This window comes from Onychostoma macrolepis, chromosome 20 (assembly GCF_012432095.1).
Source record: "Onychostoma macrolepis isolate SWU-2019 chromosome 20, ASM1243209v1, whole genome shotgun sequence".
Lineage (NCBI taxonomy): Eukaryota > Metazoa > Chordata > Actinopteri > Cypriniformes > Cyprinidae > Onychostoma > Onychostoma macrolepis.
Genome location: NC_081174.1, coordinates 18370018 through 18385840, shown reverse-complemented (window position 1 = coordinate 18385840; position 15823 = coordinate 18370018). Strand labels below are relative to the sequence as shown.

Sequence of the window (15823 nt, the reverse complement as noted above, 5' to 3'; positions counted from 1 at the left end):
TGTTTTGTGTTAGATTGAAATCTGCGTTTAATGAGTCGAATTAGACGGCTCGGAGCGATTTAGTTCGCGATGATTCATGAATCATTCAGACCGATTTTGTTGACTTGTTTCAACTGATTCAGTACAATTCGTTACTCGCCGTTTCATCTAAATAAATAAAGTACTTTATGGTCGGAATAAATATAGACAATCAGATGAAAAAACAATTTTTTAACAAAATAAAAAAATATATTTGGCACTAACACTGACACTACAAAACAAATATTATGTTATGCCTCTCTAAAGTAAATCATTTTACCAAACAACCTTACGTTCTCCACCATTTTCTCAATACATAGATAGCTACGTAATGATTTAAATTATTGAGTAATCACAGTGTTCCTCGTGCATCAGTCAGTAGTGCAGCGGTTGTGTGGTGTTCGGAACTGATCTCAGAACAGCGCTGAGCGTCGCTCGCTGCTCAACGTTATACTGACTCCATTTTGTGTGAAGGGCCATTCGCACAGACACGACACATTCAGAGGAGAAACATCAGGTAGAGCCGAGATATGTAACTTACCTGAGACCGTGTATCTTCACACTTGCTTGAATTTAACTTATAAGCGATGTATTGTTTAAACGACTGTATTTTGTGCAACGATTCCGCAGTTAATGAGCGCTCTGTGGATGTGGGTTGTGGCCTCGAGCCATTATTGTTGCAGAAATGCGTAACGTTAGGTGTTTGACGCTTGCAGAATGACACTATCATTATATTGTGGTTGTTTAAACTTGTTGTTATTATGGTTGTTTTAAGCAAGATGAGCGGTTGTCGTATTTTCATCGGTCGATTGAACCCCTCTGCTCGAGAGAAGGACGTCGAGCGGTTCTTCAAGGGTTATGGAAAAATAAGGGACATTGACCTGAAAAGAGGCTTCGGATTTGTGGTACGTTTAGCTTTTTCTAGACAATTTAACAACATTGTAAATACATGCTCTATGCGTGTCAGTGCTTTAGCCGCAATGACTATAATAATAGCATGTGGTTTGCGTTACAAAGCCTACTGAGCTGCCTACATAGACAGCGTTCACCTATGGTGGTAGACAGCTCTCCTTTACACAGTATAAATAGTAGTATTGACATTTTTACTATTTAAATATGTTTTTATATACTTTAAACTGTAATTGATTCCTGTGGCAAAGCTTAATTTTCAGCAGCCACTACTACTACTACAGTCTTCAGTGACACATGATCCTTCTGAAGTCATTATAATATAAAGATTTGGTGCTCAAGAAACAATTCTATTATCAATTTTAGTATAGTATATTGATGAATGGAAAGTTTAAAAGAATAAAAGAACAATTCTTCTGATCCCAAACATTTGAACTATATAATATTATTATAAAATTGCAACAGTAAACTAAGCAGTTAACAAATTTGAACAAAATGGAATTTTTTGAATATTAAATAAGTAATTTTAAGGAAAAAAGTAATTAGGAAAAATAAACTAGAGATCAAGAATGGCAACACGTCACTAAACTTCTGCGGTATATAATCTTCACATGTAAATCTTTAATTGTTTCTTGCAGGAATTTGATGATCCGAGAGATGCAGAAGATGCTGTTTATGAGCTTGATGGGAAAGAGCTCTGCAATGAGAGGTATATTTTTAATCCGTTTCTATTTGTATATTGCTTTTCTCAATTCATATTGTTTCAAAACAGCTTTAATTACCGCAGTGAACAGGCCAAAAATAACAAGGGTAAGGAAAATCTCAGGGAGAGGAAAAGATGAAGCCTTGGAGAGAATTGAGACTTATGCTGCCTTCACGTGCTTATCGTAAATACGAGTTTCCTAATCGTAAATTGGACGTGAACGGCCTCTCAAGTCGCATTTACTACTAGGAAATTTGGAAATAATTTTGATACCCGAGTTTCCGAGTTGGGCGGGTCATAAACTTTAAACATGGTGGAGGGAACAACCATTGCTGCTGTCAATGCTGTTCTCACAGCAACTACATCCCTTTGTCTTGTCGCTAAAGTAGTGTATTTATAGGCTAGATGTGAACGATCATTCGAAACATATTGTATGTTTTATAAGCAGTGAAATAAGCATGTATTTGACCGTAATTCCAGAATTGACAGCAAACTGCATGTATAGCGCGGTGAATGTTTATATGATTGTCAACCAATGGGATGCTACATTTTATTCTTTCCGACATTAAAGCACTTGAATACGACAAGCTCGTAATCACGACTTCATAAGTGGGAAATAGGAAATTTCCGATAGCATGTGAAGGCAGCATTAGCAAAGGCAGGCACATGTATAAGGGATGTTTTGATTGCAGGGTGACCATTGAACATGCCCGTGTCCGTCTGCGTGGGGGCCGAGGCCGTGGTGGTGGTGGCGGCGGCGGTGGTGGAGGACGTTTTCCTGGTCGGTATGCTCGTGGCTCCCAGGACAGCCGGAGGTAGGGGTCAATCTTTGTTGAATGTTCAAAAGTTGGGTCCAGTAAGATTTTTTTGTAAGAATTTAATAGCTGTAGTCAGCAAGGATGCATTAATGGATCAAAACTAACAGCATATTAAAATGATTTCTGAAGGATCATGTGATAATGATCCTGAAAAATGCAGCTTTGCAATTACAGGAATAAATAACATTTTAAAATATGTTAAAACTAAAAGCTGTTTTTCACAGTTGTATTAATATTTCACAATATTACAGCTTCTACTGTATTTTTACAGTCTTGGCGAGCATAAGAAACTTTTAAAAATCTTGCTGATTCCAAACCTTTTAAACAATAGTTTAATAGCACAGGTAGGGTTGTGTAAACATAGTATGTTCAGTTTAGTCTTATTTTCTGCATTAGAAATAAGTCAATAACTCTGAGCGTTTCACTTGTCAGGAATCCTCCACCAATGCGCACAGAGAATCGCCTCATTGTGGAGAATTTGTCATCAAGAGTCAGCTGGCAGGTGAGTGTTCAATGATTTCCTATCAAGTTTTGGTGAGTCAGTCACTGCAAATGACAAAAAATAAGGATTTCCTTCATAGATGAATAGAATATGTAGAGTTATGTTAATTTAATAGCTTTAACTATCCAATTAAATGTAAATCAATGGCAAAAATTGTCATTCTGAGATTCATTTCAAATTCAAGGTCATATAATAAATACTCCATTAGAGCTAGAGAAGAGGAAACGGTAAGGTTAAGTCACTTTGCCTCTGTTTTAACCAATTGTTCACCCCTCTATTTGCCAGCCTGACTGTTGTGTCGTATGGAAGAGCTCGCTAATGGTGGAGTTAACCCCTACAGGGCCCCTCTCTCTGCTTAAGCCACTCCCATTGTGCCCCACGCCTAGTTGACCTCCGCCGATCGCATGAGAGCTCTCTGTGAGTGATGCCCTCTCGCTCTAGACGCAGCGGCTGCCGCTACAAAGCGCAGTTTGTGACGGTGCCGTGCTGAAAGAGAGAGAGACAGAGAGTGAAAGCAAGAGAGAGGGGCAGAAAGAGAGCGAAAGAAAAAGAGAAACAGAGCATACGCAGTCAATCGAGGGGTTCGGTAATTTGAGAGGCTTCGATCGGTATACTCACCCACCCTGCTCTCTGGTGGTCCCGAGGATAAAATCTCCAGGTTATGGCCCCAGCCCGATGGGTACGTTCCCAGGTATTAGTCTATAATCTCTTCCTCGCTGTTCACGCTCGGTGCCCGTGAGGGGACGGCACAAATAGGGTACGATCGATGGAGGGAAGCCCTGTGCTCTACTACACTGTATACACTTGTGTTTTGGTAAGAATGCATCTGCCATGTAAATGTAAATGTACATTTTATCAAATGTGGGGCCCTTTTTTATGAGCCGCTCCACATATTTCCTCTGCTAGTCTTGTAGTACGGGAGTCCGGGAATGTTACAGCATTGCAGGCCAAAAGTATCTTTGATTGAGACACCACCCCTTTTCATTCCAGCGCTCATTAATTTTGGCTGATAAGACACTGAAGTCTTTGTGTTTACACCACATTTAGAGGCCAGGGTTGGCCTCACAAGGCTTTGAATAGAGATTTATAAGAGCGTGAAATGTGGCCGATTCACTCCTCTACAACACGTGATTCAAAGGTGTCGGCTTGGTTTTTCGCTTTTTGCTGCTTACTAATCCCTACACAGACCCTATACTTTTTGTTGATATGCATGTGCCGAAATTTTCTTCAGCCTGATTTTAATGTTTGTATGGAGCATATTGAACATGATCCAGGCTTGAGCATGAGCTGAGAGATTCTCGGACCCCAAATTTGATAGTTCAATTACTTTTGATTCTTCATAACCTGTAAAAACGATCATCTAAGTTGCTTAGCTAAGTCAAAATGCTGGTGTACTGTGTGTAGGATTTAAAGGATTTCATGAGACAAGCTGGAGAGGTTACTTTTGCAGATGCCCATCGGCCAAAGCTTAATGAGGGGTGAGCTGGCTATTTTCTTTCCTGTTACTCTCCCTGCAGAACTGTTTTTGCATGAATCTGGATTGCTACTGTACCGTTTTTTTGCTGTTTTGTGTAATACTTTTATCTTTCTACAGTGTGGTTGAGTTTGCTTCTCATAGTGATCTAAAAAATGCCATGGAGAAGTTGTCTGGGAAGGAGATCAATGGAAGGAAAATCAAACTTGTCGAGGCGGCCAGGAAAAAGTGAGTTATTATTGTTTTTAGCTGTCTGTTAATGTTTAACCTTTATTAGTTTTACATGTATTATTAATTACATAAATGTAATATAATACTGTATAAAATATACAGACATAAGTATGTAATATACAAATAAATGCATAAAAAAATTATTATAAATGTTTCTATTATTGTGTTAGTACTACAAATATTTGCGGATAAAATACTGTTAAGAAGTTTGGGGTCAGTCTTTTTTTATTTTTTTGCTTTTTTTCCACCAAGGGTGCATTACATTGATCAGAAGTAACAGTAAACATTTATAATGTTACAAAGGATGCTACATATAAATTATGTTCTTTTGAACTTTCTACTCATAAAAAAAAAAAGAAGAACAAAAATGTATCATGCAGCACAATTGGTGCCAACATTAATAATAAGAAATGTTTCCTGAGCAGCAAATCAGCATAGAATGATTTCTGAAGGATCATGCGACACTGAAGACTGAAGTAATTCAGCTTTGCATCACAAGAGTTTTAAACTATATTAAAATAGAACATTTTATATTGTTAAATTGTGATATTTCACAATGTTACAGTTTTACTGTATTTTTTTATCAAATAAATGCATCGTTGGTGAGCATAAGGGACGTCTTTCAAAAACATTAAAAATCGTATTGACCCTAAAATTTTGAAGATTGATTGATTGATTGATTTTTCTCTTGTCCTATAGATCCAGAACTCGGTCCCGTTCAAATAGCTCTTCCCGTTCTCGTTCCCGAGGGCGCTCCACGTCACGTTCTCGTAGCCGCTCCCATTCCCACAGCCCCAAATCGCATAACCGCTCCAGAAGCCGGTCCCGTTCGGCCAGTGCTTCTCCTGTGCGGCCCAAAGAAGCACCACGTGCTGAATCGGCATCACCGCCGCCCCCAGCACAGCGCCCCCCACCGTCCCGCTCCCCATCTGCTGACAGTCGTCATTAGCCTCCACTGCCCTGTGTGCTGAGAGATGCATCTGTGGTCAATACTGCAAGAGGCTGATGAAGTTAGCAATATTGTCCCATCTTTGGTCAGTTTAGGTCCTGTAAGTGGAGGGACAGCCTCTCTACATGCCAGGAGTTTCACAGCACGGGCTCTGTTGCTAGTTTAAAGGCATTTGATGGGAGAATCACATTAAATCAGGAATATACTGCTGTTTTTGGGTGTTTTTTTTTTTTAAGTTCATGTCTAAAATGGGTATGTGGTTGTTATTTTTATCAATATATACAGAGTGAGGTTTGGTTGTTGAGAGTCTTTAATTGTAAAAATATATATTGTTTTCAATTATTGCGACCCTATGATGTGCGTTGAAAATACTGAATTAGGGTTTTATAAGTAATACATAGTATGAATCCTGAAAAGAAAAAGGCTTTTAGTGCTTCATGAAATGCTGATAAGAATATGAATTTCAAGTGCAAGAACTGCCACACAAAATGAGGTGCAAAAACAAAATGAGGAGCAAGGCCAGAACAGCCATTTCATATCCAAAATATCCACCTTTTTCTTCAACGCGGAAGTAAACCTATGGGTGAGACTTCCGGGTCATTAGCCGCTATAGAGACCGGCATTTAGACCCATAGAATTTACAAATGGCTGCACCCATTTTTACGGCAAGAAAAGGGTGGTAAAATGAAGTTTCTAATACTTTGCGGGTCTTTCAGTGTTTTATGAAACCGCTTGTGCTGTTTGGGCCAGCTGACTTTATTTTTGTTACTTCATGAATATACGGTATGTTTAATTGTTTGTAATGTGGATGCTTTAATTATAATCAAAGAATCGCCCAAGTTCCCTCCGTGCTGCATGATAAAAGAGATCTTTTCTCATTTGTGAGCCCCGTATCATATACACCAGGGATCCACTTTCCTGCAGAGTTTAGCTGTAACCCTAATCAAACACACCTGAACATGCTAATCGTTGTCTTCAGGATCATTAGAAAATCACAGACAGGTGAGTTTGATCAGGGTTTTAGCTAAACTCTGCAGCAGACTGGCCCTCCAGGGTAAGATTCGAGGAACCCTGATATACACCCTATTCAAATGCATTTAATTTTTAATTGTGGATACGCATTTCAATGTTGCATTAGTTTGTAGGAGTAAATTATGCTTTTTTTGCAATGCATAGTTTCTTTTGTTTAACAAAACAGGATATGATTTTAATATCATTTCCGATGTATCGAGTATTCCGGTTTTATGTAAAAATCAGGTTTTGTCTGGATATGTTTTGATGCATGTGTTACCTTTCTGTACCATGGTACAAATATTACACATGAAAATGTTTTTGATCATTTATAAAGTTTGTGTAGCACTGTTAAAAATGAATAAATTACCGAAAAATGTTAGTAATGAGGTCAGTCATTTCCAAAATGAAAATTACATAATCTGAAACAGTAATGACAACATCACAGTACATCCTTAAACAAAATGTACAATCAAATAGCATTATACATACATTGCTCAAATAATAAGTCAGTGTTCCAAATAAGACGGTAGGTGGTTTGTTAATGCAGTGTCTAATATGAGGTTGCACAACAGTACAAAAGTAACTGCTTTTTCAGTAGTCTTAAAACAGGTGCAATATTTTTGAAACTGAAAGTGTTCTCTTTTTTAACTATTCATTGTGTTTTAAGCCATAAAAATACATTTTTCAACATGTTTTCAATTGTAAAAAAAAAAAAAATTCTAACAATTTCTACAGTAAAGCTAACTATTTTTTAACATACTGTAAACTGAAACTGTTCGGCATTATGCATATGTTTTTTAAGGAGGAACAACAAAACATGTAGGTGTGCCTGTATATTGTTCATCATTCCCTATGGCCCCAGCATCTGTGGTAGTTTGGCCCTAAATTCCTTGAGTTCATTTTGAACTTTATAAGCACTATGGGGTCCCTCAGATGTCACTGTTAGAGGGCCCATTAGTTTCTTCAGCTGCTCTTTCCACTGCTGTGTATTCTTCTGTTTCTGTGTAAAAAGAGATAATCGTTATTTTTAGAATTTAAAATACAGTATTTTATTTTTTTAAATTAATTTAAAACAAATAGCAATTAAATAAATTATTTCGGTTGTTAGGTTCATTTTAAAGTATTAGTTCACCTGTTATAGTAATAGTTCGCTGAAATTTACTCATTATCAGGCCATTCAAGATGTAGTTGAGTTTTTAGATTTAACAGATTTAGAGAAATTTATCATTACATCACTTGCTCACCAATGGATCCTCTGCCATGAATGGGTGCCGTCAGAATGAGAGTCCATACAGCTGATCAAATTAAAAATCACAGTAATCCACAAGACTCTAGTCCATCAGTTAACATTTTGTGAAGCAAAAAGGTGTGTATTTGTGATAAATTTATCAAGATGTTTTTTACATTCAAATTGTAGCTTCCTGCTAAAATACAAGTCCTCTATCCATAATATTGCTTTCTCCAGAAATATACACAGATCAACCACAGAGTGAAAACAGCCCAAAATTTTTTGAACTTTTTTTGTGGATTAAAGGCTTTTATGATGGATTTATATATATATATATATATATATATATATATATATATATACATGTATATAAATTTACATAATTTAAATTCATTTACAAACGCATAGCTTTTCATATTACAAGACTTTGGTTGATGAATTGGAGCTCTTTTGATTACTTGTGGATTATTGAGATGTTTTTATCAGCTGTTTGGACTCTAATTCTGACGGCACCCATTCACTGCAGAGAATTCAATAGTGAGCAAGTGATGTAATGCTAAATTTATCCAAATCTGTTCAAATGAAAAAAAAAAAAACTCATCTACATCTTGGACGGCCTGAGGGTAAGTACATTTTTTAGCATTTCATAACATAAGTTTATAGAGTTCGTGTACCTTTTTAGGATGGTCTCAGTCTCTGATGGCATCTGAACAGGACTATGAAGATGAGTGCCTCGACTATCTGGAACACAATATAAATGATGGGGAAGAAATACAGCTGACCAATGTGCTCAGCAGGGAAGGCCACCTTCAGGATTGTGGTACACAGCTGAATGTTCTGGCAACCCACCTCCATAGAAACCGTCCGTCTGCAACTGAGGCCAAAGGACACAAGTGAGCATGATACTAATGAATACTGCACTGTGACTGAACAATAAGTCAATCTGGCTGATTATCTTAGAATGTGTTTACATCTCAGCCAGAAACATTACAATTACATACGGTGGATATACATACGGTGCATTCATGCTGAACAGAGATGCCAATATATATCCACATATGAATCCAGTCAGTGGCATCAATGCTGCAATGGCTATAAGTTGACGGGACAGAACTTTGAAAAATTTTCCTCCTTGAGATATACCAGCAAGAAAACCAATGACAACGAATGAGATCAGCAGCAGCGCCAACCCAACCTAAAAACCAACAGGAAAATAAATGCAGAACATGCATTATAATTGTTTATAATTTGTCTATGGCATGTAGCCAGAGTATTTATACTTCACAATACAACAGTTTGCGTGGTCAAGTAGTGTTCCAGATTGTTGCTACAATAGAGTGTTCACGACATGTCAGAATTACCATAATTACCAGAGCACTTTACAAATTGTGATTATGAGTTCTTTGAGGGCATAAATTCTATGTAAACTACAAGTCGGAATCTCATAATCACGGTAATTCTGTGTGAGCCTGTGTTTTTGAGTTCCAGGTCTGTTTGTGGTGGGGATTTTTTTCATTGACTATTTCCACCATAGGCCTCCATGGCTACAAAAGAGTGTGTTTACAAGTGAATCATAAATACTTCGTTCAAACATTCTTTCAAAAATGAATTCAGGAACAAAACAAGTAGCTGTCTTTATGAATGTGTAATTGAATCATATACTCAACTGATTCTTCAAAGATGCTGATTCATTCAGGAACTGAACACCACTACCATGCTGAGGTGCGTTTCCCAAAAGCAGCTATATGGTCGCAAATTCCTTTGTTACCAATAGAGATCAATGGAACTTGTGACCATAGTTAGCTAGCAATGCTTTTGGGAAATACACCACTGGTCGGAGTCACGCAACTATTTTGTTTTGGCTTTGTTTAAAACTTTGATTAAACAGAATAGAAACAGAGTGACTGAAATTGTGTCTAATTACATGTAAGTTAGATGTCCTTTTTATTGCTGTTCAGCAGATTTCGCTACAGGTTCAGTTTGGTCACATGGAGTCGCTCCCGTTAACCAAGCTGCTTGTTTTGAAAGTGACTTCCGTGTGAGCTGTGATTCATACATCACTACACTATTGATGAGTTAACAAGATTTCGCAGGCAAAACTTTGCAGGTATATTGTCAGTAGAGTGGCGGTGTATGAAGGACCGCTCAAACAGAACTCATTTTTAAAACAAGCAGCTTTCTAGAACACGAGCGAACTTTGCATGGGGAATTTTTTTGCCCTCAAACGAAACTATCAATTACATGGAAATGACTGGATTTACATGCAATATTTTGCAGAATAAGGGTAAAGGTGACCTCACTTTTACTCAGTGTTAACCTCCTGTTTATTGAACTGTTGAATAAAAGCAGTATCACACTCCGCACATCAATTAACACACACCTGAGTGATGATCTTAGAATACTGGGGCACTCGGTAGTTGATCAGGATCCCAATACCGCCGGGCACCAAGATCATAATCAGGGCAAGAGTGATGATAGTGAAAGGAACAGATTCTGCCAGGTCTGAGATACCCTGGCTGTACAGGTAGAGCAGGAGGGGCATCATACCCAATCCCAGTGCCGTGGAACAAGCAGTCATCACAATACTGAGAGAAAAAGAGATCAAATTAAAAATAAGGAGATACTTTGTGCAACTATATAGTGCCCTGTGTTAAATGGCAATACAGCACTGGACAAACTTGGATATTTAACTCATGTAACAATGTATTAATATGTCTATATACAGGTGCATCTCAATAAATTAGAATGTCGTGGAAAAGTTCATTTATTTCAGTAATTCAACTCAAATTGTGAAACTCGTGTATTAAATAAATGAACTGAAGTAGTTTAAGTCTTTGGTTCTTTTAATTGTGATGATTTTGGCTCACATTTAACAAAAACCCACAAATTCACTATCTCAACAAATTAGGATACTTCATAAGACCAATAAAAAACATTTTTAGTGAAATGTTGGCCTTCTGGAAAGTATGTTCATTTACTGTATATGTACTCAATACTTGGTAGGGGCTCCTTTTGCTTTAATTACTGCCTCAATTCGGCGTGGCATGGAGGTGATCAGTTTGTGGCACTGCTGAGGTGGTATGGAAGCCCAGGTTTCTTTGACAGTGGCCTTCAGCTCATCTGCATTTTTTCGTCTCTTGTTTCTCATTTTCGTCTTGACAATACCAGTTCAGGTCTGGTGAGTTTGCTGGCCAGTCAAGCACACCAACACCATGGTCATTTAACCAACTTTTGGTGCTTTTGGCAGTGTGGGCAGGTGCCAAATCCTGCTGGAAAATGAAATCAGCATCTTTAAAAAGCTGGTCAGCAGAAGGAAGCATGAAGTGCTCCAAAATGTCTTGGTAAACGGGTGCAGCGACTTTGGTTTTCAAAAAACACAATGGACCAACACCAGCAGATGACATTGCACCCCAAATCATCACAGACTGTGGAAACTTAACACTGGACTTCAAGCAACTTGGGCTATGAGCTTCTCCACCCTTCCTCCAGACTCTAGGACCTTGGTTTCCAAATGAATTACAAAACTTGCACTCATCTGAAAAGAGGACTTTGGACCACTGGGCAACAGTCCAGTTCTTCTTCTTCTTAGCCCAGGTAAGACGCCTCTGACGTTGTCTGTGGTTCAGGAGTGGCTGAACAAGAGGAATATGACAACTGTAGCCAAATTCCTTGACACGTCTGTGTGTGGTGGCTCTTGATGCCTTGACCCCAGCCTCAGTCCATTCCTTGTGAAATTCACCCAAATTCTTGAATCGATTTTGCTTGACAAACCATCTCGGTTGGTTGTGCATCTTTTTCTTCCACACTTTTTCCTTCCACTCAACTTTCTGTTAACATGCTTGGATACAGCACTCTGTGAACAGCCAGCTTCTTTGGCAATGAATGTTTGTGGCTTACCCTCCTTGTGAAGGGTGTCAATGATTGTCTTCTGGACAACTGTCAGATCAGCAGTCTTCCCCATGATTGTGTAGCCTAGTGAACCAAACTGAGAGACCATTTTGAAGGCTCAGGAAACCTTTGCATGTGTTTTGAGTTGATTAGCTGATTGGCATGTCACCATATTCTAATTTGTCGAGATAGTGAATTGGTGGCTTTTTGTTAAATGTGAGCCAAATTCATCACAATTAAAAGAACCAAAGACTTAAACTACTTCAGTCTGGGTGCACTGAATTTATTTAATACACAAGTTTCACAATTTGAGTTGAATTACTGAAATAAATGAACTTTTCCACGACATTCTAATTTATTGAGATGCACGTGTATATGAAGAGTTTGGTTCCAAAACGCGATAAACGCCATTGAAAAAAAATTGAGTTAACACCAAAATCAGTATGGTATCTGGTCGGTATTGAAAAGTCAATTTTTAATTTTACGCATAATGCGATATCCGTCGTGTTATTCTGTCATGTTTTCTCCCTTTTTTTCCAAACCGCGACAAACTTCAGTCTCCCTTCTCTGCAGAAAGCATATATCCGCTCAACCAATCACAGCGCACCATTCCACGCTCTGTAGACAGTACACCCTGCATCCGAGTTTTCCTGATCTACTTTGTACTTTGTGATCAACAAACAAACAAAAAGGGCTGCACGATAAATCCCATGTGATTGCCATGCGCATCTCGTGATTCTAGTCAGTAAAGCCGGTTCTGTGATTAGTAGTAAATCTCCATAATGTGCTTTCAGATGGAGCGGCATTTAATACACAGAGCCGTAGATAATCATGTTCATAATGCAGATGAATCGCATTCGATTATGAACGCAAACATTTTTGGAATTTCTGTGGTCTAATGTGATATTGTTGTTCATGTTCTTGTTCATGATGAAATTTTCTTTTATTGTTGTAATTAATTTATAGAATTAACAAGATGACCCGTTGAATTCATTTTGGGAGCGATGACTGGTTGAATGTAGGCTATTTTTTAGTCCAGTGCCTGTAGCCTATATAGGATTAGTATTGACCAAGTTCAGAGGCTGTCATATGTGGATAAACTTGCTTTGTTGTGTATTTTCAACCTTTTCAATATGAAAAATAACTTTTATATTGATTCAATGGATTGCATTTAAAAAAACAAACAAAAAAAAACGTTTCATGGATTTATTGCATTTTGGGGAAAAAAAAAATATATATATATAATATAATATAATATAAATATAATATAGGCCTGTATATAAATGCGCACAAGTAGGCCTACTCAAATTACTGAAATTATTAGAATGATTTGGACTTTCCAGTGATATTCAGAGAGAGAGAGAGGACCGTTTAGGTCTGATTCATTATAATAAATCTAGACAGTCATCAGTGTTATTAAAGTTGCCATTATTACCATATCACATCATTATGTATTATTCATAGATTATTCATTTAGCATGGATAAATGGTTATTTTTCTTTTTCTTTTCTCAAAAAAAGAACTGAATGAGTGTTAATTATACAGTAAATAATTAAATTAACAGCATTTTTTATATATAAATACTGTATAGTTTTAACAAATCAAACTCAAATTCCATGCACCACTGAGGACCCTCTATAAGGTATGCAAACATCTTATGCAAACATCTGGGCTGAAAAACACCTTTTTTGCTGATCTTTAGTGAGCTGTTATTAGCTATTCAAATGATTTAAAGGAATTCCATAGATTGCTAAACTTTCTTGCAGCAAATAATCTCAGTAAAGTGAAGCTCATCATTTTCTCCATAGTCTACTATTGGACAGTATTTATTTTCTCAAGAATTACCTGAGGTTCATGTCTCCCTCGAGGGCCAGAGCAAAGATGTTGGAGAGGTTTCCTCCCGGACAGCACCCACAAATTAACACAGATAAGCTCTCCATAGGACTCAACTGAAACAGCTTTGCAAAGCAGAAGGCTGTGAGGGGCATTATACCATATTGAGCCCCAACTGCAATTGCCACCCCTTTTGGTTTGATGAAATAATTCTTGATCTTTGAGATTTCCATTGTGCATCCAAGAGACACCATGGTGATAAAAAGAATAACAATTAATGCCAAGCGGATAACCTTGTCAGCATTCTCATTGAATGCAAAGTTTTCTGAGGTGATGTTTGCATCCGTGTTGAAGCTTGAAAAGTTAGAATCGATGGCTGGATTTACAGTGACCTCCATTTTTGAAAGTGGGGATGTATAAGCGTGAGCTAGAAGAGAAAGGATGTTAAAGTGTCAAAAACGTTCATGTAGTCCAATAAACAATAACAACAAATGCTTAAGTTTTGCAAAGTTTGTTTCTGTAGAAAGCTAAATCTCAAGCCTACCTTTGATTCATGCAGTTCTTCAGTGACTGTGTGGGATCTTCTCGGAAAGCCAGAGTGAGCCAGTTAGAAAAAAATAGTGGTTTCCTATCTGTCCTCTAATCTGGTGCAGTTCTTTTTTTTCTTTTTTTTTCTCAACTCACTTGGTCGTTAACCCTTTAAGGGCTGACTTTCACAATTTAGTTATTTCTGAATATAGACAGTTGTACACACCTCCAAACAATGTACACTAGTAGGAACATAACAGTTATGACCAAACATGCATATAGCCTATAGAATTTTGTTTCAGCTTTTTCTCACACAAATATTACAAACAAAATTAAAGATAATTGAACATTTTGTAATTTACCAATTTGCCAACTTGTCATACATGTCAGCTCTCATATATTTGTTCTAAGCTAAGAAATTAGTCAAATAATTTGGACTAATTTGAAATCTGAGTAATCTGTGTATATTTTCTTAAGTATCACAACCACTGGTATAAGTCTAGCAACATGTTATGCAGATTGATGATTTCCTTGATAAGCTGCAAAATAGAAATGTATAGTAAGTTATAGTGTTCTTTGCCAAGTTTCAAAGCTGATTTTTTTTCAAGGCTGTGATTCTCGTGTTCTTTGCAACCCACTGTCTGTAACCACATCCTACATAACGCAGCACTATAACACGAGATGCCAGTGGAAGATTTCACAAATACATCAACATGGTAGAACCACATAATCGAAAAAACAAGTACTTCTAATAATTCCTGTTAGTCAGCATCTAACGACTAAACAACTTATGTTTTGATGTATGCTCTTTCTGGGCAAAAGGCTAGCTAGCTCGGTCTCAGCATGATCTCTCTAAAAAATTTGGGTTATTTCAAACACAAGCGCTGGGTAAATATAGGACAGGACATGTTGGGTTAATTTTACCCAGCAAATTGGGTTGTTACTCCAACAAGACAAAATATTTAGATTAAGCTTCAGGTGGAGTAGTAAAATATATGCAGAGGAAATGGGAGTGAATAATATCAAGATGATTCCAAAAGTTTTTTTCAGATCCACATTGTTTTTCCCGTAAGAGGTGTGGCCATTTGTAAATTTTATGAGTTTGACTTTCGGTTTCATCCGAATCCAGCTATTTTTAGCTGCACAATGTTTTACCATATTATTTTAATGTATTATCTTAATTATGAACACACTGGTTTGTAGTGCAAACAGTTTTACCATTTTCTGCACACTGCTATTCTTGTTGGAGATACATTACACCACAAGTAGATCTGCATCTTTTGGAAGTCATAAAGGAAGAGAGAGAAGTAGACCTGGAATCAGCATTTTCAGTCTATGTTAAAGACCAATATTCCCAGTATATGCAAGTTTTTACAGATGGTTCAAAAGACTGAGCATGCTGGGGCTACTTTTTTAGTTCCAGACCAGAAAATTATTGAAGTAAAGCAAACATCAAATCATTTGGGAATCTATACAGTAGAAATGATGGCGATACTCCAGGCATTGAAGTGAGGAACATAAACCTGGACATATTTAATCTGTTCTGACTCTGTATCAGTTCTAAAGAACTTAAGATCTTTCAAATCTACCAAGATATTCTCTTTAGAATATTGCAAGTAGGCCTACAAGTCAGAATAAGATTTCAGTGAATGAGCTCCAGCACATATATATAGGAGTGAAAGCAAATGAGGACAAATTAGCAAAACAAGAAACAGACATATAAATTCC

At 37.4% G+C, this 15823-nt stretch overlaps 2 protein-coding genes across 5 annotated transcripts; one reads left to right on the top strand and one right to left on the bottom strand.

Annotated features, from left to right (window-relative positions):
• The first annotated feature begins 375 nt into the window (after positions 1-375).
• On the top strand, positions 376-6997 carry srsf5b (serine and arginine rich splicing factor 5b). 3 transcript variants are annotated; one of them, XR_009267637.1, is made up of 8 exons: positions 376-535; positions 794-923; positions 1566-1636; positions 2323-2445; positions 2881-2950; positions 3236-3764; positions 4355-4428; positions 4545-4608. XR_009267637.1 is itself a non-coding variant. In XM_058756379.1 (8 exons), exons 2-8 carry the CDS (start codon positions 798-800, stop codon positions 5602-5604), a joined length of 822 nt encoding a protein of 273 aa, XP_058612362.1. In that variant the 5' UTR covers positions 377-535; positions 794-797; the 3' UTR covers positions 5605-6997. The 3 variants fall into 3 exon arrangements, 1 of the variants encoding a protein (XP_058612362.1); XM_058756379.1 differs by lacking the exon at positions 3236-3764 and adding an exon at positions 5355-6997 and having other exon boundaries at positions 377-535; positions 4545-4652; XR_009267636.1 differs by having other exon boundaries at positions 3236-4428; positions 4545-4619.
• A 141-nt stretch (positions 6998-7138) lies between these two features.
• slc10a1 (solute carrier family 10 member 1) lies at positions 7139-14408 on the bottom strand. Of its 2 annotated transcripts, XM_058756378.1 has the most exons (7): positions 14112-14408; positions 13861-13994; positions 13580-13692; positions 10227-10431; positions 8863-9041; positions 8521-8720; positions 7139-7618 (listed from the first exon to the last, which is right to left on the bottom strand). In XM_058756378.1, exons 2-6 carry the CDS (start codon positions 13963-13965, stop codon positions 8525-8527), a joined length of 798 nt encoding a protein of 265 aa, XP_058612361.1. In that variant the 5' UTR covers positions 13966-13994; positions 14112-14408; the 3' UTR covers positions 7139-7618; positions 8521-8524. The 2 variants fall into 2 exon arrangements, with proteins under 2 accessions (XP_058612361.1, XP_058612360.1); XM_058756377.1 differs by having other exon boundaries at positions 13580-13994.
• Positions 14409-15823: the final 1415 nt, after the last annotated feature.

Coding starts and splice junctions, on each gene's coding strand:
- srsf5b (XM_058756379.1), top strand. CDS start 798: ATGAGCGGTTGTCGTATTTTCATCGGTCGATTGAACCCCTCTGCTCGA. Junction 2,446..2,880: donor GGCTCCCAGGACAGCCGGAG/GTAGGGGTCAAT, acceptor TTCACTTGTCAG/GAATCCTCCACCAATGCGCA. Junction 4,653..5,354: donor GTCGAGGCGGCCAGGAAAAA/GTGAGTTATTAT, acceptor CTTGTCCTATAG/ATCCAGAACTCGGTCCCGTT.
- slc10a1 (XM_058756377.1), bottom strand. CDS start 13,965: ATGGAGGTCACTGTAAATCCAGCCATCGATTCTAACTTTTCAAGCTTC. Junction 9,042..10,226: donor ATTCTAAGATCATCACTCAG/GTGTGTGTTAAT, acceptor GTTGGTTTTTAG/GTTGGGTTGGCGCTGCTGCT. Junction 8,721..8,862: donor CTGTTCAGCATGAATGCACC/GTATGTATATCC, acceptor CTTTGGCCTCAG/TTGCAGACGGACGGTTTCTA.